This window comes from Ichthyophthirius multifiliis (assembly GCF_000220395.1).
Source record: "Ichthyophthirius multifiliis unplaced genomic scaffold scaff_1120509251069, whole genome shotgun sequence".
Taxonomy (NCBI): Eukaryota; Ciliophora; class Oligohymenophorea; order Hymenostomatida; genus Ichthyophthirius; species Ichthyophthirius multifiliis.
This window is the reverse complement of record NW_004086233.1, coordinates 53,295-78,045: the sequence shown is the minus strand read 5'-3', so window position 1 is coordinate 78,045 and position 24,751 is coordinate 53,295. Positions and strand designations below refer to the sequence as shown.

General features: G+C 18.2%; 5 protein-coding genes across 5 annotated transcripts, besides 11 other annotated features; 3 read left to right on the top strand and 2 right to left on the bottom strand. All coding sequences in view use genetic code 6, as the record gives it.

The window, feature by feature from the left end:
* Positions 1–1,441, top strand: IMG5_137750 (protein phosphatase 2a regulatory b subunit, putative; the record flags this gene model as incomplete). Its single annotated transcript, XM_004031768.1, has 2 exons — positions 1–582; positions 616–1,441. The coding sequence occupies 2 exons, from the start codon at positions 1–3 to the stop codon at positions 1,303–1,305; spliced, it is 1,272 nt and encodes a 423-aa protein (XP_004031816.1). The 3' UTR covers positions 1,306–1,441.
* Positions 1,442–5,925: 4,484 nt separating this feature from the next.
* Positions 5,926–5,978: a microsatellite.
* A 575-nt stretch (positions 5,979–6,553) lies between these two features.
* Positions 6,554–8,269, bottom strand: IMG5_137740 (rab gdp dissociation inhibitor, putative). Its single transcript, XM_004031767.1, has 5 exons — positions 7,948–8,269; positions 7,686–7,883; positions 7,104–7,634; positions 6,904–7,058; positions 6,554–6,844 (listed from the first exon to the last, which is right to left on the bottom strand). The coding sequence occupies exons 1-5, from the start codon at positions 8,252–8,254 to the stop codon at positions 6,668–6,670; spliced, it is 1,368 nt and encodes a 455-aa protein (XP_004031815.1). The 5' UTR covers positions 8,255–8,269; the 3' UTR covers positions 6,554–6,667.
* Positions 8,270–8,357: 88 nt separating this feature from the next.
* Positions 8,358–8,415: a microsatellite.
* A 598-nt stretch (positions 8,416–9,013) lies between these two features.
* On the top strand, positions 9,014–11,028 carry IMG5_137730 (protein kinase domain protein). The gene is made up of 10 exons (XM_004031766.1): positions 9,014–9,179; positions 9,235–9,404; positions 9,452–9,507; positions 9,674–9,824; positions 9,868–10,045; positions 10,091–10,162; positions 10,207–10,365; positions 10,413–10,522; positions 10,581–10,775; positions 10,848–11,028. Exons 1-10 carry the CDS (start codon positions 9,044–9,046, stop codon positions 10,908–10,910), a joined length of 1,290 nt encoding a protein of 429 aa, XP_004031814.1. The 5' UTR covers positions 9,014–9,043; the 3' UTR covers positions 10,911–11,028.
* Positions 9,569–9,649: a microsatellite.
* Positions 9,599–9,665: a microsatellite.
* A 44-nt stretch (positions 11,029–11,072) lies between the features above and the next one.
* Positions 11,073–11,114: a microsatellite.
* A 291-nt stretch (positions 11,115–11,405) lies between these two features.
* IMG5_137720 (ser thr protein phosphatase family protein, putative) lies at positions 11,406–12,493 on the bottom strand (the record flags this gene model as incomplete). The annotated part of the gene is made up of 4 exons (XM_004031765.1): positions 11,406–11,579; positions 11,637–11,786; positions 11,889–11,936; positions 12,053–12,493. 4 exons carry the CDS (start codon positions 12,491–12,493, stop codon positions 11,406–11,408), a joined length of 813 nt encoding a protein of 270 aa, XP_004031813.1.
* A 344-nt stretch (positions 12,494–12,837) lies between these two features.
* Positions 12,838–12,869: a microsatellite.
* A 3,819-nt stretch (positions 12,870–16,688) lies between these two features.
* Positions 16,689–16,723: a microsatellite.
* Positions 16,724–19,014: 2,291 nt separating this feature from the next.
* Positions 19,015–19,075: a microsatellite.
* Positions 19,076–20,082: 1,007 nt separating this feature from the next.
* Positions 20,083–20,209: a microsatellite.
* Positions 20,158–20,209: a microsatellite.
* Positions 20,210–20,262: 53 nt separating this feature from the next.
* Positions 20,263–24,256, top strand: IMG5_137710 (MIR domain protein; the record flags this gene model as incomplete). Its single annotated transcript, XM_004031764.1, has 3 exons — positions 20,263–20,738; positions 20,783–21,187; positions 21,391–24,256. The coding sequence occupies 3 exons, from the start codon at positions 20,263–20,265 to the stop codon at positions 24,254–24,256; spliced, it is 3,747 nt and encodes a 1,248-aa protein (XP_004031812.1).
* Positions 24,071–24,171: a microsatellite.
* Positions 24,257–24,751: the final 495 nt, after the last annotated feature.

The following is a 24,751-nucleotide window of genomic DNA, read 5'->3' as shown; positions in this document are numbered from 1 at the left end:
ATGAAAACAAACGTTTCAAAAATCGATGTTAAATTCTAACAAGTGTTCGGAGATAAAGCTTCATCCGAAAAAGTATCAGAAGAAGATATTATATCAGCTTTATCTTTTGATAAAACAGGTAATTTAATATCCTTAGGAGACCGAGCTGGTCGTCTAATAATTTTCGAGCAAATCCAATCTAAATCAAAACGTAGTGAATTCCAATACTTAACTGAACTCCAAAGCCACACTAGAGAATTCGATTATTTGAAATCAACAGATATAGAAGAAAAGATAAACTAAATAGTATGGTTAAGAAACTCTGGAAAGAACCTCTATATCATTACAACAAATGACAAAACAGTTAAATTATGGAAAGTATCAGATAAAAATATCAAAAAAGTCGTCAAAAGTAGTGGAAAAGACTTAAACATGCCCAAGCTTCAAACTTTAGAAAGCGGCTTAATGCCTACAGTAAAAAAAGTATATCCTAATCTCCATACTTATCATATAAATTCTATATCTACTTCCCAAAACGAAGAATTTCTCCTATCATCTGATGATTTAAGAGTAAACCTGTGGAGTATAGAAAACACAACGAAAGTAAAAATAAAAAATAAAATAAAAAAACAATAGACATTTGTAGCTGTAGATTTAAAACCAGACAATCTAGAAGAGTTATCCGAAGTAATAACATCTTCCTAATTTCATCCTCAACATGATAATATGTTTCTATATACAACTTCTAAAGGGATAACTAAAATCGGTGACATGAGAAAAAGTGGTGTTTGTGATAACACTGCTTAAGTTTTTTTTGAAAAAGAAGACCCATCAAAAAAAAATTTTTTTACAGAAATAGTTGCCTCAATTTCAGACGCTACTTTTTCAAAAAACGGAAGATATATATTCGCTAGAGATTTCTTAAACGTGCGAGTTTGGGATGTAAATATGAGTAATAAACCTGTAGTCACAGTTCCCATTTTCGAGCCTTTGAAGAGCAAATTATGTGAATTATATGAAAATGAGTGTATATTTGATAAGTTCTCGATTTCTTCTAGTCCTGATAGTAATCATTTTGTTACTGGGAATTTCAATAGTACTTTCCATGTGATTGATAGAAATGGGGAATGTAATAATCAATTCGAACTTAACTTTAATAAAAAAACTTTAAGTAAACAAATTCCTCCAAAATATTTCGAAAATCTTACTTCGGCTTATGATTTTAGTAGAAAAACCTTAAAATCTGCTTATTCATAAGTTAATGGAACTATTGCTATTTCTTGCTTGAATTGTTTGTATTTTTATTCGTCATCAACGTCATAATGATTTTTTATAATTTAAATATTTATATATTAATCTTTATAAATATAAATATATATTGAGATATAATATAATCATTAATTTTATATTCTTTTTGTTATTATACTAGATTTAAATATAAAAAAAAATATTAATAATTTTGTTTATTATTTATACATAATTTATTATATAATATATATTGAAAATCTTTTTTTTTTTTTTTTTTTCAAATATCTATTATTTTTATTCTATCACTATGATTTTTTATCATAAAAATACTACAAATATATCCAATTAACATATTAATCAACAAATAAAATAATTAAACTATTTGAAATAAAATTATATTCTGCTCTATTATAATTTATAATATTATCAAAACTAAAACAATAAAAGAGTTAAATAATTCTTAGGAATTCAATACCATGAAATATTAACCTTATTCTATATTATTTGTAACAATCTAATTTTAGAATATATATTATTTTTATTTTTATTTTTTTAAAAAAAAAACTACCCATAAAAGCAAATATATAGGAGACAATAAAAAAGTAAATGGAAACAAACTGCTTTAAATAATAATAATAGATTTGTTAAATGGACTATAATTTTATATTTCATCGAATGGATCAATAAAAATTATATAAATAGTGAACTTTTTATAAAAAAAAAATACTTTTTTTTAACAAAAAAAATTTACCAATTTAACGATAAAAATTAAAAAGAGAATAATTTTTAAAACAACAGGCTTCGTAAAAACCGAGTCTTTAACAATTCTATAAGTAACAAAAATAGCTTTAGTTTAACTACACAATTATTTAATATACATTATGATTTCTTTAAATAAAGAAACTTTATTTTCTTAATTAAATTATTAATAATTATCTTCTTAAAGGAACTCGTTTTCATTTTATTTTTTCTAAGCTTTTTACTTGAGAATTTTGAAATAGTCTATATTTGATTAACTTGTCCGTTTAAGTTATTAATTGATATTATTACTATTATTTTAATATAAGAAATCACATTCATTCATATTTTATTTAGAAAAAATAATCGAAATCCTATATTCAAAATCATCAATATATTTTCTTCTTTTATAAATTTATTTTAGAAGTGATTATAATTCCTGTTCTTATTTACTATTTAGCTTTATTTTATTTGGAATAACTGTTACATTCGAAATTTCTTCCTAACTATAATAATAACTATCTGATCTGTCTTTTTTAAAACTTTCTTTATCATTATTATAATATTATTCCCCAACTTTTATTTTATGAATGCAAATCTAAGTATAAGTACTAAACTTATCAAAAATGCAGTTGTTTTATTAAAAAAATTTAATGAACTTTAAAAAATTTTCATGGAAACTTCTAAACTTCAAGCAAAAATTAATAGTTCTAGAAAAAGCATTGAATCTATTAAAAAATTCCTAAACCTCTTCTAAGTCTCTTGTACATTCTAAATTATCGTCTATAGCAGATTATAAATATGCATTATATTGTAAATTTTTATTCTAAAAAATTCCAGAAGCAGTATATTCACTAGTCGATTAAACATTTTCATTCTCGTGGTTTTAAACAAATGATTCAGTGCGACTACTATTACAACTATGATTAATAACACAATTATTTTTATTTATCAAAGGATTAATATTCGCATTATTATATTTATCCGGATTTTCCTGGGGTTTGTTTAACTAAAAAAATTCGGGATCTTTTTAAGATTTTAAATAAGAAATAAGCAATTAGAACATAGGATCTTAAACATTAATAAGAAAAGGACTCATAAAGGAACCTTTCCCTTATAAGACGAACTAAATCGGCATTTTGGACTCAATACTCCACTAAAGTTCTGTTTTGCTATAATCCACAATATCGAAAAAGGCTTAAGTAAGACATTCACTACCAGTAAATTTGATAAGCAATTAAGAATTCTAGATTTTTAGTTCGTTAATAAAAGCCTAAATTTTATTTTTTAATAGCTCAAATTTTTTATATTTTAAGAATTTCTAATATTTATAATATGCAAAAGGGAATAAATATTTTAACAAAATAAGTGATATTATTTCATTTTGTTTATATTTGCATAAATCATTTAAGTCTTACCAAATATCTTTATTAACAATATTGTTTTTTTCTTTCACCTCATCTTCTTGTACAACTTCTTCCTAATACGAGTTTTCTAGTTTAGTGAATCCGAAGTATTTCTATAGTTATTTTTGACTTTCCTAATTGATAACCCAAGGCTTCGAATCAGTATTTTCTCCTTCTAAATAAAGTCTAGTTTCATGAAAAGGAATATCTTCGAGCATAAATTCTACTTTTCCTTTATCTACTTATCCAATTTACATAATATTTTTTAAACAGACTTTTTTTTTATTCTTTTCGAAGAAACAATATAAATAATTTAAATTAAAATTGATGAAATGAACACTATAAGTCCATAAATCATATTTTCCCCTCCTATTAACACCATAAAATACTCTCCATTGGTAAGACATAACTTTTGCGAGTTTTTAAAAACAGTCCTATATTAATTTTTACATTTATACTCACAAATTGGTGATATAGGAATCTCATTTATAAATTCGACATTTTTTTAAAAAGTACTAGTACAGTCTTTACATTATTCTAATCCTATACTAGATTTATAAGTGCCTAATGGACATTTTTCGCATATAAACTATCCATTTCTCGGCTAAAAGCCTGGTTTACATGGAGTTGTCATAAATGTCCCATTTTATTATTTTATTCTTTTATATTAAATAGTTTCTTCAGCATCCATTAACTTAATATTATTTTCTTATAGTATATTTCCTTAAAATACTTCAACTTCTATACTATTATTTTAGCTTATAAACTCTAATTCTTAAATACTCATAGTGAACCATTCAATTTGATTTATTTTTATTCTACCAGCTCCTCCTTCACCTCCTTAAGCTAATTAATCGCCTCCATTAGCTTTAATAACTCCGTTTCCTGTTATTTATTTCGCATGTATTTATATAGAACCGCCAGAACCTTATAGTAATATAATATGTTTATATATAAATGTATATTATTTATACCTGAACCTAAAAAATTGTAATTTTTGTTAGGAGACCCACCACTTGCATCCACTTTTCCTTATAAAAGAAACTAAAAAGCTTCTATATATATAAATCCTCCTCCAGCCCCTCCATATAATTAAGTTTATTCAGAACCTTTTTAATTTACAACATGTCCTCCTCCTCCACTTCCTTCGTAAATTGGATAATCGAGATTTCCATAAATTTCTTTACTTTCAATTTGTGAACATAAATAATTATAAGCTTCTTTTTAAGATAAAGGAGAACCTCCATTAGTACTATGAGACCCTCCTGCCCCTCCACATAGTAAATCAATGCTCAAAGGGATATCAATATTACCTCCACCTAATCCTTTAGAGCCTTAACAGCCTTAAGCTTAGGCCGAAACTGTTGAATTAGAAGAAACTTAAAAATCTTTAGCATATATTCCTATATTACTAGCCATTATATCAGAATTTATGATTTCTAGAGTTTTCAAAGCAATAATAGCCGAGGTAAAATTGCTACTAATAGCCTAAAAAAGAGTTGAAGGATCTAAAAGTTTATAATAATCAGCTGTTTTTTAAACATCAAAATTACCATTTTATTAATTTCTTAGCAAGCTAATTACTTATTCATATTCTTCTATAATAAATTATGATTTACATATTTTTTTATTTGCAAAAATTCTCGATTCCTTAATCTATAAAGTATTTTCGGCTTAAATTAAATTAATTGCACTTTCCAATTGCAATTGTTTAATAATAACTTCTTTACTAAATAATTAAAAAGCATTACTTACATTAATAGAAGCGTCATCTAAATTAATAATAGGAGAACTTAATGATAAATTATTAATAATATTGAATTAATTTATCTAAATTACAATCTTTTAGTTTATATTTAACTCGTTTTTGCTTTTCAAACTGAAATTCTGTTCTAGAGTTTCACTATTATTCAAATTATATATTTCGCATTCTTATAAAGTCAAATTATCTTCAGATTTAATAATTAATTTTTTTCCAATACTCAAACTGCTATTAATAAAAAGTAATTGCTATTATCCATTTATATTTACTTCTTAAGCACTTATTTAAGTATCTTAAATTTATGATTTCCCAAACTAATCTATCTATATTTCCAAAAAAGTACTTATTTTACAATTCTAAATTATTGTTGATTGTAAGCTTATAATATTTAGTTTACCTTAATAATTATTTTATAAATTAATTTATATGTTTTCTAGTGTGATTTTCGCAGCTTAAAACACAATTTAAAATTTTTCATCTTTATTTTATCCATTTTCTATATTATTTTATGTGATTTATATATTTTAAAGCTTTATTTCAGAGTCTGAGGTTGAAAAACAAAATATTAGTTAATTTTCTTTTATATTAGATATGTTTATTTCAATTGCTTCTTGGCTTTAGCAATTGTTTTCTTTGCATTCTATTTTTTATATATTTGATGTCTAATATTTACATTACTGAAGATTGTTTTATAAAACCTAAGAATTTATATTGGATAAAAAACTATAAATTATAAATAATTTATATATTAAATGACCAATAAACATTAAATATTTGTTTATTATATATATCTATTTAATAATAATTTTTTTTTATATTATAAAAATTTTTTGATTTAATTTAATTAAATTATTTTATTTTAAGAATATTTTTCTAATAATAAAAAATATCTAAAAGTAAAAATGTTTATAAATAATTTTATATTTCAAAACTATATAAAAATAATAAATTAATATGAAATAATTAAAATTAATTATATTTTTAACTAATATTAATTTAATAAAGTGAATAAAAATATTTAAAAATATAAATAATATATTTATTTCTGGATTTACTTTTTTATAATTATTAAACATTTTTTTTAGATAAAGTAAAATAGTTGATTTAACTAATATTTTTTAGTTTATATTTATATTAAATATATCTTTTTTTAATTTTTATCTAAAATATTTTATCTTTAAAAAAAAATTAATTTAAGATAAATAACTTTTTTTAAAGTGTTATTTTAATGAATTTTTTTTATAATATATTAAATTTAAAAATAATAATAAAATTTTCAAACGATTATTTATATGGCAACTTTTATTGTTATTTGTTTAATTTTATAAAATAAAAGAAAGATAATCTAATTTAAAATACATTTATAAAATGATTTTAAACTATATAATATTATTAAAATATAAGACATATAAATATTCATTTTTTTAAAAAAGAATATTTAATAAAAATTATGTGCTTTTAATTTTCTTAAATATATAGAAATTATGTAAAAAATAAAAAATTAACTAATATATATATAAAAATATATATATTCTCATTATTCCTATTCTTCAGGTAAGTTTTCCAAATCAATATCTTTTCCAGTTATTTTTTTGAACATACTTAAAACAAGTTCAGTTTCAGGTTCAAAATGACTAGAAGGATCAAAACAGTTACTTACAAAAACTTAATCTTTAACACCATCATCGGCTGCTACATATTGATTTGAAACCTTTTTTTTATTTATTTAATTAAATAATGTTATTTTTAACAAAAATAAATAAAGATTACTGTAACAAACATTTCTTTTACAGGTCCTATTAAATCCAAAGCTGGCTATATTTCTTATTATGGATTACTAGTTTCTACTATTGTAGATACAATTGCAATATAATAACCTTTTAAGCAAACATTATGTACTCCAGAAACCATCATAACATAAATATCTATATTTATATATAATTATTATATTTAAATATTATAAAAAATACCATTTTGTCTATTAATTTATCTTTAAGGAATAATAATTTGGACTGAAGGAACATCTTTAGTACCAGGAATAGGATGATCTGTAATACAAATACATCTAATAATTTTTCCTATTTGCTTTACTTTATGTTAATTTCCAGTCTTTATAGCATAAGAAGGATCACAAACTACCATTTTGCATTTAGCAATTTGGTCTCCGCTTTTTACTCCGCATACCTTACCGCTTTCATCATAAAGGATCTATTCAATATCAGTATTAAGCATAAATGTACCTCCTTAAATAGCACTCATACGTGAAAAACCTTCAGGGATACCACCTAATCCATAAATTGGGTAAATAAAAGGAGAGTCACCATATCTTCCAATAGAATCCATGTATAATTTAATTTTTTCAACTGTTTCAATAGCAGGTCTTTTTAAGAAACTATCATTAGGAAACAAAGCTACTGCGTGTCCAATGAAATCAATAGTGTTAGATTCTAATTCAAAATATTCAAGAAGTTATTACATAGTCATACTATATAAATTAAGTCCTTTTGTTTAAAAAAATAATAATTAAATTATATAAAATATAATTTAAATACCTTTGTAAGTCTATGAATCTTTCACATTGTAATTAGCTACATAGACAAAGAAGTTTTTACATCTTCTTTTTTCGAAAATTCCCATCAAATCACTTGATAAGGCTTCTTTATCAGTAGCAGGTACTTTTTCAATTTTAGGGCCTCCAGATGATAAAAGTCCTCCTTTTTTCATTTAATATACATAAGTGCCATCAATAGCTTGTTTTTATTTTGTTTTAAAAAAATATATATTTATATATTTTATTTGTTTAGTTTAGTTTACATTTCCACTCGAGATATGAAGCGACTCTTGTTTTCAATAATATTTTGACTAATTTACCATTTGATATTATATATTTAGGAACTAAATCAATGTTCCAGTCTCTATTTTATCCGAATTATTTGGGAACTTCTTAATTTGGACGGAATAATTTCCACATATTTGTTAAATTAACTGAGGCTCCTTCTCCCCCGTAAAAACCGTTTCTATCTATGTGTAATACTTTTTTACCTTCTAAAGATAATAAACCAGAGAGAATGCATTCAATAAAGCCTGTTCCGCAAACTACAACGTCGTAAGAATCGTCCATTTTTTTTTTGGTTTTTTTTTTTTTTTTTTCTTTTATATAAATTATTATTTATATTTTTTTCTCAAGTATATTTATTTATTTATTTAATAATGTTCCTATATTATTTTTTTAAAATAAAAATAATTATATTTTTTTTCATATACAAATTATTATATTTTTTTATTTTAAATTTAATTTAATTATTCATTATATCTTATTTTGTGATATTTTTGTTTACCAAATAATATAAGCTAAAAAATTTAAATAATATTTTATTTTAAATTATAATTAATTATATGATCTTAATTATATAAGTTTTGATAAGTTTGTTTATTTTTTTAAATTAAAAATATATATTTAAATTATATTTTAGTTTTCTAAATGAGTCTATACACTTATAGGAAAATAATTTAATAAATTAATATTTTTTAAGAGTAAAATTAAAAAAAAATATATATTTTATATATTATATTAATTGAAATAAAAAATATCAAAATTAATAAATTGATATTTAAATGAAATTCACCATATAATTGCAAATAATTTATTCATTTAAAATTAACAAAAATATAATATAATATATAAAAAATATTATAAAAAGTTATATTTAGATAGATTTTTTATATAATTTTGCTTATGATGATTATTATAAAAATTTAATTTTTTCTATTTTTTGCAATTAATTATGCAATACTTTTTTTTAAAATATTAAAGTAAATCAATGTAAATAAAAAAAACTTGATAATAAATATATATATATACATTTATTTTAATTATAAAAATAAACAATTAAAAAAAATAAAAAATTCAATGGAGTAAAAAGTTCCATAAGAAATAATTGATTATTATTCTCCATATCAAAATTAAAAATTAAACTTAAAAGTGACAAACGTATTGAATGCTTCTAAATTTGAAATGGATGAAAATTACACGATTATAGATTCAAGTATACAATTTAAAATTTATTTTTATTAATTTATTTTTTTATTATTCACTTAAAGTTGGATAGGGAGCTTATGGAATCGTGGTTGCAGCAAGAGATTAATAAATAGAAGATGAAGAGAATAATTTAGTAGCAATTAAAAAAATAGAAAAGGCTTTTGAGCATAAAATATTTACAAAAAGAACTTTGCGTGAATTACGGCTTTTGAGGTTACTTAAGCATGAAAATGTATTACTAATTAAATTTAATATTTTATTCTATTAAAAAAAAAAAAGATTATAGGCATAAATACATTATTACTTCCTAAATCAAGAGAAGAATTTGACGATATGTAAATATATTATTCATTTAAATAAATGTTTCAAATATTATAATATTTTATTATGAATAATAATATTTATAAATTATAAACATAAAAATAAATATATATAAATATATATATATATATATATATATATATATAAATATATATATTTATATTTATAATATTTTTTAAGTTATGTTGTTTCAGAATTAATGGAGACCGATTTAGCTTCTATTATTAAGAGTGATTAACCTCTTTCTGATGAACATTGCTAATTTTTTCTTTATTAAATTTTAAGAGGTTTGAAATATATTCATTCTGCTAAAGTTGTTCATAGGGATTTGGTAAAATCATAACAATAAATAAATATTTAAGTATATAAAATAGAAACCTAGAAATTTATTAGTTAATTCAAATTGCGATTTAAAAATTTGTGATTTTGGTCTTGCTAGAACAATAATCCCAGATTTAAAATGTAAAGCTGGAATGTTAACTGATTATGTTGCAACAAGATGGTATAGAGCTCCAGAATTACTATTATCATGGAAAGATTACGATGAAAAAGGTTAATTTTGTAAGTTTTTAAATTTAATTTATTTAAAAAAATTAGTTGATGTATGGTCAGTTGGATGTATTTTTGCTGAATTGTTAAGAAGAAAACCTTTTTTACCTGGAATTGATAGTTTATTTTTTATATATATTTTTAATTATAAAAATAATTTAAAGCAAAAAACTAAATCGAATTAATTTTCGAATATTTGGGAACTCCAACTGAATAAGAAATCAATAGTATTCCAAAAGATAAATTTAGAAAAATGGTTAAATAAATACCAAAAAGAGTTGGAAAGCCTTTTAAAAATTTGTTTCCAAATGCATCGCATGAAGGTATTATAAAAAATGAAATATAATTTTTAAAATTAAAACTTTTTTAGCCCTTGATTTATTATAAAAGCTACTTACTTTTGATTTTAATAAAAGAATATCAGTTGAAGAAGCTTTATCCCATCCTTATTTAGCCGAATTACATTTTCCTGATGACGAAGTTTAAATATATAAAATTTAAGTTATTTATTAAATCTATTATTTTATTAAAAAAAAAGCCTGTGTGTGAACCTGTTTCAAGATTAGATTTTGAATTTGAGGAATATAATTTAACTCTTTAATAATTAAAAGATTTGATTTATGAAGAAATTTTATATTATCATTATCCTAAATTTGCTTAAGAGCAATATGAGAAGAAAATAAAAGGAGTTTCATTAGTATCTCATATTTTAAATAATGCAAATAAAAATATTGTAATTTTAAAAAATATATATATGTATATATATAATTAAGGAGATTTTTTTTTAATATAAAAATAATTATAGCCTGATCCTGACTCAAGTGATGAATATAGTGGATAATCTGATGAAGATGATGATGATAATTGAAAATTGTTAAATTAGAATAAAAAATTTTAAATTTATTTGTTGTTTTGTATTGAAAAATATATAAAACTATATATGCGTTCTTTTTTTTTATTATTTATTATAAAATAAATATAACTTATTTATTACATTAAACTTTTTATATATATAAAATAAAAATTATTTGATTTTATAATTACTATATTGAGATTGTTAAATTAATATATTTTAATTATATTTTTTTTATTTAATTTTTAAATGTATTTTTTATTTTTGCCTTTTATTTATAATTTTATCGTTTCAAATTTATTTATTTTTTAATATAAAATAATCTTGATTTTTTTTATAAAAATAATAATTTAGTTAAATATCTAAATTATTAAAATTTTCAAAAAAAAAAACATCAATAAAATTATATAAGAATACTAAAAATATATAGAATTAATTATTTTTATATATTATGTATATTAAAACTATTTTCTTATTCCAAAAATAAATCTTATCAAAAATAATTTTCCATCATAAAAAATAAGGAATTGCTTTTTTAGGAGGTAAAGATTAATTAGATTATTCAACTTCAGTAAAAATTATAAATTCCTTTTCTAGATTTTCATCTAATTTAAGAATAGAAGCTTTATTACCCATTCTATAACAATAATTAGGAGCACTCCATACAGTGCAAAGATTCTTTTACTAAAAAAAAAAAAATTATAAAAGACTAAATAAATTGTAAAAATGAAAAAGAATTACATCAAACCAATATTAATAACCTTCCTAAGCCAACTAATGAGCCCTACAAATTAATGTAAAATCATTAATATGATTAAAGTCATTTACAACCTTATCTCCGAAAAGCCATCCAGCCCCTCTAGAGTTAACAGCCCAAGTTGAAACATCATCCTTTTAATATTTATAAAAAATGCATATATATTAACATTTATATTTATATAATTTTTATTATTTAAAGCGTATAATTTAGTTATATAAATAATCAAAGCTTACTGGATCTGACCATAATAAATCAGTAAAAGGCCCCTCTAAAGGAATTTCCTATTTTCTATGAATAGTTCTTATTTAATCAACTGTTTTATATCTGGAGAAAGACCTCCATGTACACAAAAAATTTAACCTTCAATAATAGCTCCTAAAGGTAGATAATCAAATACTTCACAAAAGTAATGCCAAGGATTTATATTTCCGTATTTTCTTAATACTTCATCGTAAAAACCATACGCCTATGTTGTTTATCGAGATTCATGATTTCCTCTTAATAATGTTATACAATGGGGGTATTAAGCCTTTAAACAAAATAAGTGTTCAATAGTTTCTACTGAATTATAACCTCGATCAACGAAATCTCCTATAAATATATATCGCTTTTCAGGTATTTTTCCACCTTAATTAAATAATTCTAATACATCGAAAAATTGACCATGAATATCCCCACATACATTCACAGGAGCGTCAATGGGTTATACATTTGATTCCTCTACTAATAATTCTTTTACTTTTTCACATATTATACGTAATTAACGTTCTGGTAAACAATATTTACCTTTTTCAAGTTTTTCTATATGTTCTTAAAGGTTGAGTGAATCTTCAGACATATTTATTTATACTAAATTTTTATTTAATTATTTATTATAGATTTTATTAAATAAGAAAAAAAAAAATTATTATAATATATAATAAAAAATATGTCAATATAATAATATAAATAATTTAACTTTGATTCAACAAATTACTAAAGCTTTTAAAACGAATTAAACCCTTCTTAATAAAATCCCTATTTGATAGAATTAGTGAAAAGATTATGGTATAAATAATATGTAGATTAAAACTTTAATGCCGATTTTGATAATTTAATTGCAAGTGCGATAAGATCTTAAAAAAATATTTTTTTAATGAAATATTTTTAAGTTTGGATGTATTAAATAGAAAATTACTTAAAAATATTTTTTTATTTAATATTTTTATATTTAAAATTGGAGTTTTTTATTTGGGTATTATTATTTGTTTAATTTCTATTTTAAGATAGTTGGGAAGTCCTAAAAATGATTTAAATTATGCAATTTCACTTGTTTAGAATTACTATGTGCATGATATTCTTTATTTGATATGCTTTTCTTATTATTTAGAATTTATAAATCCATTTTATTGTATGCCAATTATTATTCATTTTTTTATTGGAATTTGTGAGTTTCTTTTAATAAAGGGAAATAATAAATTTTTGATATTTAGCATAGGAAAAATTGAAGTATTAACTAATAATAAACATAAATATTATTTGATTAAAAGCAAACTTGAAATTTTTATTTTTATTTATCTTTTAATTTAGTTTATTTATTTTATAAATAATGGAATTTTGATTATTTTTTATTTTTAGTTCATATTTATAAAACTAATTGTCGATGATTTTACTTAATAAGCTTTAGAATTTTTCTTAAAACCTTTTTTAAATTTTAAAGGAATAAAAGGATTTCCAAAAATAAATATATTGAAAAATAAAATTAATTAGAAATAAGATTGATATTTTTTGAAAAGAAAATTCCATAATTTTATTTAAATTTTTTCTTTTAAACACTTTTATATTTATTTTTTTAAAATAAATAAATATTTCAAATAAAAATGATTTTAATAAATATATTTTTTAAAACAAATCAATATTTTAATATATTCTTATATATAAATTCATATTTTAAAATAAACAAAATTGTATTTTAAAGACTTTTAGGCATAAAAAAGAAGCTACATAATAAAAAACATATAATTTATTTATTTTTAATTTAAATATAAATAATATTATATAAAATATAAAGCTCAAAATCAAGTGTAAAACATCATAAAATGTTATATTTTTCATTTAATTTTTATCATCATCGCATTTAAAATTGTTTTTAATATAAAAAGTATTAAAATTACTTAAAAAGATATTTATCATGTTATATTTTTTTTTTAAAATAAAAAATTATTGTAATAAATAAAATATTAGAGATATATTATAATATTTATTTAATAATTATTAATTTTATATATAAAAAATTATTAATACCTATTAATTAAATTTAAATTACACAATAAATATTATTTGTATTGTTTTTTTTAAAAAATTACAATAAAAAATCAAATTTTAAAATTAATTATTTAATTTAAAAAAAAAAATAGAATAAAATAATAATAATATTTACACTATTAATAATATATATTAACTGCCAATTAAAATAGCAAAAAGATATAAACTGGAATCGATTATAAATATATGAATCTTATATTCAAAATTTGAATAGACAATTGTATTTATAAGAATACATGAATATACAAGTAGACGAGAATTTAAACGAGAATTTATAAACTACATTTGATATATAAATAACAGATGAATAAGGAAATGAATAAGATATATGTAAAATAGAATCAAAAAGAATATTAATAAAACAGAAAGCCTTAAATATGAAAGAAAATAAATCAGGAAATAGGATAATGTATGTCTAAAATGATATTTTAATAATTTTAAAATTTAATTATGATTTAATAATTGCTAAAATAAATTAAATTCAAAACATAGATGTATTAGAATAAATATCTGTTAATATTTTAAATCTTTCGAAGGTAGATAAGTATGCATTGGACACAAGCAAAGTATTAATTATTGGATAGGAAGATTTTTAAAAATACATTTATATTATTTTTTCAAAAGAAATATTCATTTTGAATATAGAATAGTTTAGTTTAAATCAAAAATATGAAATTTAAACAGTTTAGAACGTCTAGAAAATTTAAAATTTAAGTTCAGGTTTGATTTCTTAAGGAAATTTATATTTAGGAAGTTTAAGTGATGGACTTTACGTGTATAAAATAGATATTAATAATGGTAATATAACGTTTATAAAGTAATATATAAATAGTAATAGTTTATGGTAAAGTAAATCTTAAATAAATATAAAATGTTTAGTAAAAGTAGATAATTATAGCTTTTTTATTAGTGATTATTATAATGGAATTTTTTTGATTGAAAGTCATTAAAATGTTGAAGAAAATAAGGTTTTACTAAGCCTTTTTGAAATTCTTTATGTAATTAATTTATAAGTTAATATTGATTAATTAATTGCTTTTACTTAATAATAAAATGGAGAAGAAATCGGTGCTATTAACGAAATATTTTATAATGTAAAGCATTAATAGTTTTTTATCAATAGAGTTTTTAAGAAAATTAATGATATTAATTTAAATTGTTTTATAAATGATAATTTCGGGTTTATTTCAAACAGCAATTTTTTTTTTCTTTTTTTTCAGGAATTCATAGTCATTTTCTTTAAGATAATAGATTAGATTAATAAATACTATATTAGTTTCAAAATTCCAATATTAAATAGATTTATAATGTTAATTAATAAATAGAAAAATATATAGGCATTAGTGAATCAAATGTTTTTAGTATTAATATTTTGGTTAAACCTTTTGAAATAATTTGTGTTCCTTAAAGTGAATAATTAGTAGGTGATAATGTTTTAAAAATTATTTATAAAACTTAAACTTGTGAATCTTCTATTAAAGAAAGAATTGATTTGAGATATTCTACTATTTGTTAGATTTAATAATGTTTTATTTATATTATATATAAAATTATTATAATTAATTATATATATATATATAATAATATTAAATAAAAAAGAATTAAAATTGCATGTAAAAACTGTACTTGTTGATAGTGATAATTAATCTTAAATCAAATATATTATTGCTATTGTTGTTTTAACCATTATTATATTCTTACTATTATCGCTTTTGTTTATTTTTAGATTTTACAAATAATCCTAATTTGCTTATAAAGAACTAAATGAATTTAAAACTAAATATTAAATTTTAGAATAAAATAACAATTTAGTAAATATTTAAAATCCACAATTAGAGTTACCTGTTGCTAGCCCGAAAATCGAAAATTAATTAATTTTGAGTTTTAATTAAAAAAGTATTTTAAGATGTGAATAAGAGATTGCATAAATTAATTGATTTTTTATATTTTTAGATTATTTAAAATTAATAACCAAATATATATATTTATATAGATATTATTATATAAATAAATAATAATAAAAATAAAAAATGGTTTTTAATATATATATATATGAGTTATTAAATTAAAATTAATAATTTTAGATAATATAATATAAATTATTATGTATATAATGATTCTATATATTATATATTTAAGATTATTTATATAAATTTTTATAATATCAAAATTAATTATAAATACAATAATAGTAATAAACTAATAAAAATTATAATAATATAATTTATTCATATAAAAAATTCATTTAAATAAATTATTTATAGAGATTAAAAATACATTTTTTATTAATTATTTTATATAAATACATATCTTCTTATATTTATTAAAAAATAATAAAATGTTTATAAAATAACTCAATTTTTAAATTTTTAAAACATTTTTGGTAAACAGAAATAATTCTATTTCTTAAGTATCATCATTTATATAAGATTTAAATATAAATATAAATAATCCTAACTATAATGTATATGAAAACATGGATAAAATCTTAAAAATATAGACTACTAAAAGTAATAAATTACAAACTTTGAAAGAAATTACTGACTTTTTTGATTAAAAAAATTAAAAATTAAGAAGTTCATATATATTAAAGGCTTATTTGGATATTTTAAATGAAAATTCATCTTTAAATGAAGAATAAGTAATACTTAGAGACTTTTGGCAGCTTTATTAATAAAAAAAAGGCGAAATTGAATATAAAAATGACGAAGAAAAGCTCTTAATGTTAATAGAAATAAATGAATAACTAGAAAAAAATCAATAAGATAATAAGCAATTAGAAATATTTAAAGAAATGAGTCAACTAAATATTAATACTAAAGAAAAGTTTCATGAAAAATACCTAAAATATATGGAAAAAAGAATATAATTATTATAAATAAAATGCTAATATGATGAAACATTTGAAGCCTTGGAACAATTATATTAAGATATAAGTAAAATAGAGATTAAAAATAGAAATCTTTTGAGAAATATAAACGAACTTTTTACAAAAGGAATTATTTTATGTAAAAAATTCGAAAAAAATAAGAAAAATGGGAAACCTTTTAATAAGAATTTCAAAATAAATATAAATATGAATAAAACAATATGGAGTAGATTTTATAAAAAATAAAAAAAATAAACTCTGAGAAACTCTTAGATGAAAAGAAATAAGATATAATGAACTTTTTGGAATCTAATAAACATTTTTATAAATAAGAAATACAAAATGTGATAGAAAATTCACTTTTTGATGATAGTATTCAATTAGATATTTACGAATTATTATATTTATTTGCATAATTCGAGAAAAATTATAAATAAGAATTAGATGATCTACCTACAATTCTTTAGTAAGATGATTTAGTTGATGATTTTGAAATATAAATAATTAAGAATATTGAAATGTTGTTTTAAATACGAAAATTTATTTAAGAATTTTCTTTCTAAGTTTTTTAAGTGGAAAGTAACGGAAGTTTTCCCCCTCTTTATGTTTCAGGATGGCTTAATATACTAAATTAAGAAACTCAAAAAACGGTTTATTAATTATGTATGAATTATAATGAAAATTTCCTCTGAATTTAAAATTTGTATTCTATATATATTTATATTATAGTTTTTGCTTGTATTTTAAGCATATTATTATTTTATTTATTTAATATATTTTTGTGTGTATAATATCATTTATATATATATATATATATTAATTTACTTTTTTTATCCCATTAATATTATTATAGGTGTATTTTTATAATTTAAAAAAAAAAATTAAAATTATTCATATTAAAATATTATATATATAATAATCGATTTCTTTTTTAATAATAAATATTTGTTTATTCTTTAATTTTAGTTTAGTTTTTATTTTATAAATCTTATATTTTCTTTTTTATTAGTTTAAAACAAAATTTTCTAATTTTTGTTAAAATAAAATTGTTTATTTAATTTTATCAATTTTTTAATAAAAAAAATAGTTTTAAAAAAACATTTCTTTCTGTCTTTATTTTATACCGAATGGAAAAAATAAATTATTTTTATTTATTTTTTTTTAAAAAAATATTTTTATTTTTTATAAAGTGTTTTGTTGATTTTTTTATAAAAAAAAAGAAGAGTTTTTTCTTAATAAATTGTTGTTTTTATTAAAAAATGACTTTTTATTTTTTCTTATGAAAAAAATTTATCCATCCATTTTTTTTTTAGATTAAGTATATTTTTATTATACTATTATAAATATTATTTTTTTTATTAAAAAAAACTATTCTTTAATTAAAATAAATTAATATTATATATAATTCGTGTTTATTTCTAAAAATGATTAATTTTTATGGGGGGGAAAAAAAAAAAAAATGATATATAAAATTTGATTTTTTCAAGAAAAGCATGTATAATCCTTTTTTTTTTTTTTTTTTCATATATCTATTTTATTTATACTATTAATGATAAATATTTTAGATGAATTACTTTATTATAGTAATTAATTATAATTTTTTAAAGAAAAAAAAAACAGGAAATATTTAAATATAAGGAAAAATTATAAAATTCAATAGACACATATTTATTTATTAGTTTTGGCTTTTTTATAGAATCAAGTCTATAATATCTCCATATTATAAATATAAAATACTTATTTTTAAATCATTTTCTTCTTTATGTTTTAATAAATCTTTTAAACTATCGATTATAATGAAATATCTTCTTTTTATTAATATCTTACATTAATTCAACATATTAAATATATTTTAATTTTATATAATATAAATATTTTTTTTACATATATATTTATTTATTATGTCATTAGTTTTATTTTCGAATAATTTTGAAAAATTAAATATTTTTATTTTAATATTTTTTATCTTTGTAAATTTAATTTTCTATATATTTTATTATATATCTTAATTTGAGTTAGAATATATACAAATAAATATTTTTGGAAAAATGTAAATTTTGTTTTACATTTTTATTAGAAATTTTATTTTATTAGTAAGAAAATAGAATTTATTTAGGTATTTGAATATTATATTAGATTTTGTATGATATTATTAATTTTTCATAATATTTTCTTTATTTCCTTTTAATATTTTTAAAAAGAATAAAATAAAATATTATTAAAAACAATAAAATAAAATATTATTAATAAATAAAAGTTATTTTTAAAATTGATATGATTATAGTTTTTAATTTGAAATAATTTAGATTTTGAAAAAATAATCTATTTATAATAATAGTAAGAAAAAATGTAAATGAATTTAAAATAACATAAATTAATAATAATCAACATTTATAAAATAAAAATACTACAGAAATATTATTAATATGTATATTATATAACCGTAAAAAAAAAAACTAATATTTTATAAAATTAATTTTTATTTTTAAAATGATATTATAAAAATACACTTTAATAAAATCTATTATTTTAATATATAATAAATAAATATTTAATTTATTTTTTTATTTAATTCCAAATATAAAAACTAAATTATTTTTAATACTTTTGATTTACATATTTAATATTTTTATAGTTTTAATTTTGAAAAAGTAGATTATTATTTTTATAATAATATAATTTTTGTTTTATTTTTATTATTGTTTGACATAAAAAATAATATTATATTTTAATTTATATAAATGTCATTTTTTTATTATATTATATTATTATTATGTTTTAAAATTTTATATTTATAAATGCATTTTTATATTAATTTTAATAAAAGCTATTGCTTATATAATTTTTATTTTTAAATATTAAAGAAAAAGTTAGAAGTCAAATATTTTAAATTAATTAAGAAATTTATTATATATCTAATAACCTATATATATTGCAAAACACATACAAATATATAAGAATATATATCAAAATATAAATTTTATTTAATTAAAAAACACAAAGAAAATAAATTAAATGATTAAATAAAATTGCTTTTGTTTAAAAATTTATTATTTTAAAATAAAAAAAAAAAAAAATGAGTAAATATTTAATTGATAATTAAATAAAAAAGAAATTAAATTAATTAAATAATGAAAATATGACAAAAAAAAAGAAATATCTAAAATAGCAATTTAATTAAATGAAGATTAAAATTAATGCAATAGTATAAAAAAGATTAAAAAAATAGGAATAAGAATAAATAAAAATATGTAAATAATTAAAATAATAATTAATAATAATTTAATGAAAAAAATGAAAAATAAAATGTTAATAATGGTATTTATGAAAATAATAATATTAATAATAATAATAATAATAATAATAATAATAATAATAATATTTTAACATTAATAATAATCAAATTCAGTATGGAAAAGTAAGTTAAATAACTTATGGTTCTCTAATAAACATCGAATTATCTGATTTTTAAAATTGTTTTGTATATAGTGAAGGATAGTTAACTTCAAATATAATTTTAAAATAATTTAAATAAAATTAAAGGAAAAAGAGATCTTAATTTTTATAATACTGTTTTTAAAATCGTTCCTTACATGGAATGTAAATATTAAAATTAACTTTTTGAATAAATATAAAATATTTATGAAAGTTAAATTCATAATGAATAAGGTATTATTTTTCTTTTTCTTTTTTTTATTTTTAATTTTAATTTATATTTAGAGATGACTCTTAGAAAACAGAAAATTACTCAACTTTAGTAAAACCTTGATGGCGAACTGAATTCTAATATTATTATTTATAATAAATTTAAAAATACTCCTGTTTTATTTAATATTTCTTCTTTTCATTTAGTACATTAGGCTTCTTTAAAGTATTTAAGTATTGACTATAATAATAATGATTCCTATCCGTAAGATAAAATATAATAAAAAAAATAAAACTAATTAAATAAAGGTTTAAATTAGTAGATTTTGCTGATGAAAATTGCTTATTTAAATTTATTCCTTGTTTAAGTTTCCAAAAATAAAGGTCTAATGTAGTTTATAATAAAGATTATTTGTTAATTTGTAATTGTAAAACCATTTATAATCGTAAACCTTTTCTATACACAAATTATTAAGGAAAAAGCGAGATAAATAAAAAAGAAAAGCTTAAAAAAACTCAATAAACAGAAAATATTTATGCAAATTTAGAAACTTCTTGTAAATGGAAGTAAAAAAAAAAAAGATTATACAAATTTTAATTTTAAATTAGAATAAATCTATACTCAGAAAGTGAATAAAATGATTAAATAAGTCATATCTATTGTGGAGATTCTATTTGGATTTGTTTGTCTGAATAAAATGTAAAAAAAGAAAAGTAATATAAATTAAATTGAAAAAAACTATATATATAAAAATATTTATAAAAAAGTACGCTTTATCTCTTAAATAAAGCATAGAAAGTCCTTTTTAATAAATTTTTTATTATTTTGATTAATATTTAGATACTCAAAATGAAAAAGTTAATTAATAATAAAACAAATCTTTATTTAAATTATAAAACTCCATAAATCCATATAGAAAGTCTTTTTAAGAAATAATTGTTATTCCAAGATTACAAAGATGTAAGAGCTTAATCATAAATGATTAATAATTTTCTTAGTAAAGCTTTTCTTGTAATGCAGGAAATAGTATATCTAAAATATAAAATTAATAATTTTAATCAAAGGTTATAAACAATGAATTTAACTTTTAAGATAAGGTTTGTTCTATTCTTAAAAAAGTTAGTAAAAATTGCTTTGATATTTCAAACGATGTTTTTTTTGAGGAGTTCACTAATTTAAACTCTTTTAATCAAATTAAAGACGAGGAAAAAGACATTCAAAATTTTAATATAAATTAACTTTGGAGTATTGAAAACGAAGATATATTTAAAGGAGGAAGAATCGAATGGAAAGCTAATTATAGATTAAGACATTTTAAAACTGGAAAATATTTAACTGTTTATTAAAAAGATGATAAAGTTTTTTTTTTATTTATGTATTTTAATATATTTTTAAAAATTTAGTATCTTCTTAGATTAACTGAGAATCCTTGTTAATATAGCTTATTTAAATTTGTTTAATATTAACTAAATAAAGAATAAGAAAATTAGAAATTCATAAATAAAGATTGTATTTATATTTTTTAAAATTTTAAAACTTAACTTTTTCTTGGATATTCTAATATTTCTTAACAAATAAATGATATTAATTTTGCACTAACTAAAGATGGTTATTTTTTATATTTATATATTTTTTTTGTTATGTTTTTTTTGTTTATATTTATTTTTTTAGTTCGTTCACTTAATATTTTTCAAATGAGAAAAGCTTTTTAAGATGAAATTTGGGAAAATAATTTTCTTTTATATTGTTTTTAAATTTTAATAGAGTCTGCTTTATATATGAATAAAATAGTAAATTAATATTATTTAAAATAATAATTATAAATTTCTTCATTTAAAAGAAAAGTGAAAAGTATTTAAAAAATAAAGATTAAACAGGTTAAATTTTTTAAAAAATCTGTGAAATTTTAAATTAATTAAATAAATATATTTGTAATACTTTACTTACTAATATATTGTAATCATAAGATTTCGGAAAATTATCATTAATAAGATCAGATGTAAAATATAACTTTTTTTAAAAAAAATAAAATAAAATATTATTTTCAATATATATAGTTATTAAGAAAATAACATATTATTGATCTCTTATGCATATTTCTATTTTTAATATTTCCGAAAAAAGAGGAATTAAATTAAATTAATTTATAAGAAAAGGAAAACTATTTATTTGAAAATTATGAAATCAATAAAAGAAACCAGAAATAAAATTATGCCTTTTAAAATTATTTTGACTAAAGTATAGAAATAAAATAATAAAAACTTATATAAATAAAAAAAGTAAGGTAATATAGTAATACAATAATAAACGAAGAAACAATAAACTTAAAATTTGAATTATCATACTTAATATATAAAATATTAAAAAATAGCTGCTTTTAAAATTAAAAAAATTAAGAAAACATTTTCAAATTTATATAATAATTTAAAGAGTAAATTGGTTATGCTGAATTCGTTTGTGATTTTTTAATTAAATGCTTTGATTAAAATTAAAATATTCTTTAATAATTCTCCTGTCCTTAATTTATTGTAATGTTAAAAAGCTAATATAAATAGAAAAATTATTACTAAATTTAATAATTAAATAATAAAACACTACTTAATGCTATTATCACTGATCTTACAAAATTTCCAAAACATTCCAAACATGAAATAATTAAATTCCTCAGTTAAACTTGTGTTTATAAAAATTAGGCTCTTTATAATAATTAGGAAACTATTTTCAATGCCCTTATGTTAGATCCTTAAATAAAAAATCATATCTTATATAATATATTTATTTCTAATGAATAAAATAATTAATATGAATAGAATAACGTATATATAATTAAATAAATATTTAAAATATATATAATTTTAAATTATAGTAATAAAATTATCAATTTATATAAGACTTTTAATTTTTAAGTAATGTTTGTGAAAAAGATATAAAAAAGAAGAAATAATATATAATAAATTAACTTAATTTATATTCTAATTTATGCTTTAATAGAAATTATAATTCGTGTAAGTATTTCTCAAACTTTCTTTAACTTGAAAAACTTGTTTAGTTTTCATTAAAACCTTAAGTAGATGAATAAATAAGAGCAGAGATATTAAAATTAATTAATTATATATATATCGGTATGTTATTTTTTTTATAAAACTAATTTTATTTTTTATATAGACAAAGAACCTCGATTTGTTTAAAAGAAACCAAATTTTATTTAAATTTTAAATGTAAATTTAAATGATATTACTAAAAACATTTAGATGAAAAAAAGACAATCAATAATAAACAAAATGATTTAATCTGTTATAAATATCGAAAATAATAATTAAAAGGGAAGAGAAAGTATTTAAAGTTAATTTAATATTAAAAAACACTTAGATGATTAAAAATTATATAATAGTACAAAACAAACTGAAATTGAAAAAGAATAAAAAATATTAAATAAATTAAAAATATCTCTACTAAGTTATTTAAAAAGTGTAGAGATAAATAATAATTAAAAAGGTAAAAAAATGCAATAAGAATAAATATTTAATGTTTTTACTTTAGAAGTATTTAAATGTTTAAGAAAAATGTTAATATTCGGACTATTTAAAAATAATAGCAATAACAATAAAAAAATAACAATAACAATAAAAATAGTATTAATAATAACAATAAAAATAGTATTAATAATAATAATAATAATAATAATAATAATAATAATTTTATTGATTTTGAATTATATAAAACTATATTTTAACAGTATAAATTTTTTAGTTAATTTTCAGATAAAAGAACTTTTTATTTGAAAATAATGAAATAGAGTTGTTAGTAGAAATTTGTGTTAATTTTTTAGAATTTGATTAATATTATTTTTCTGCTCTAAAAAAATTAAATGTAAAAAGAAGATTTGAAGAAATTTAAGAAATAAAGTATAATAATAAAAAGTTTACCCTAATAGAAAATGGTATAATTATATTTTCAAAATTTTTATTTTTATTTTGTATTTAAACTTATAATTTTATTTTTAATATTTAAAATAATTGCATTATACATTTAAAAAATTAATAGGTATTTCTATTTTAGGCTTAGGTTTAGAAAACGGAATAAAATAAATATTCAATTTTTCATTTAGCCTTGATGGGAAAAAAGACTTTAAAAGAGAAAACCTTAATAGGAAGAAGATTTTGGGAAGCAAATATATTTAAAATGAGGTTATTACAGATCCTTATTTCTAAAGAATATAAGGACTTAAGAAGATACTTTAAAAATATATAAATAAGACTTTTATTTGTAAAAAAGAA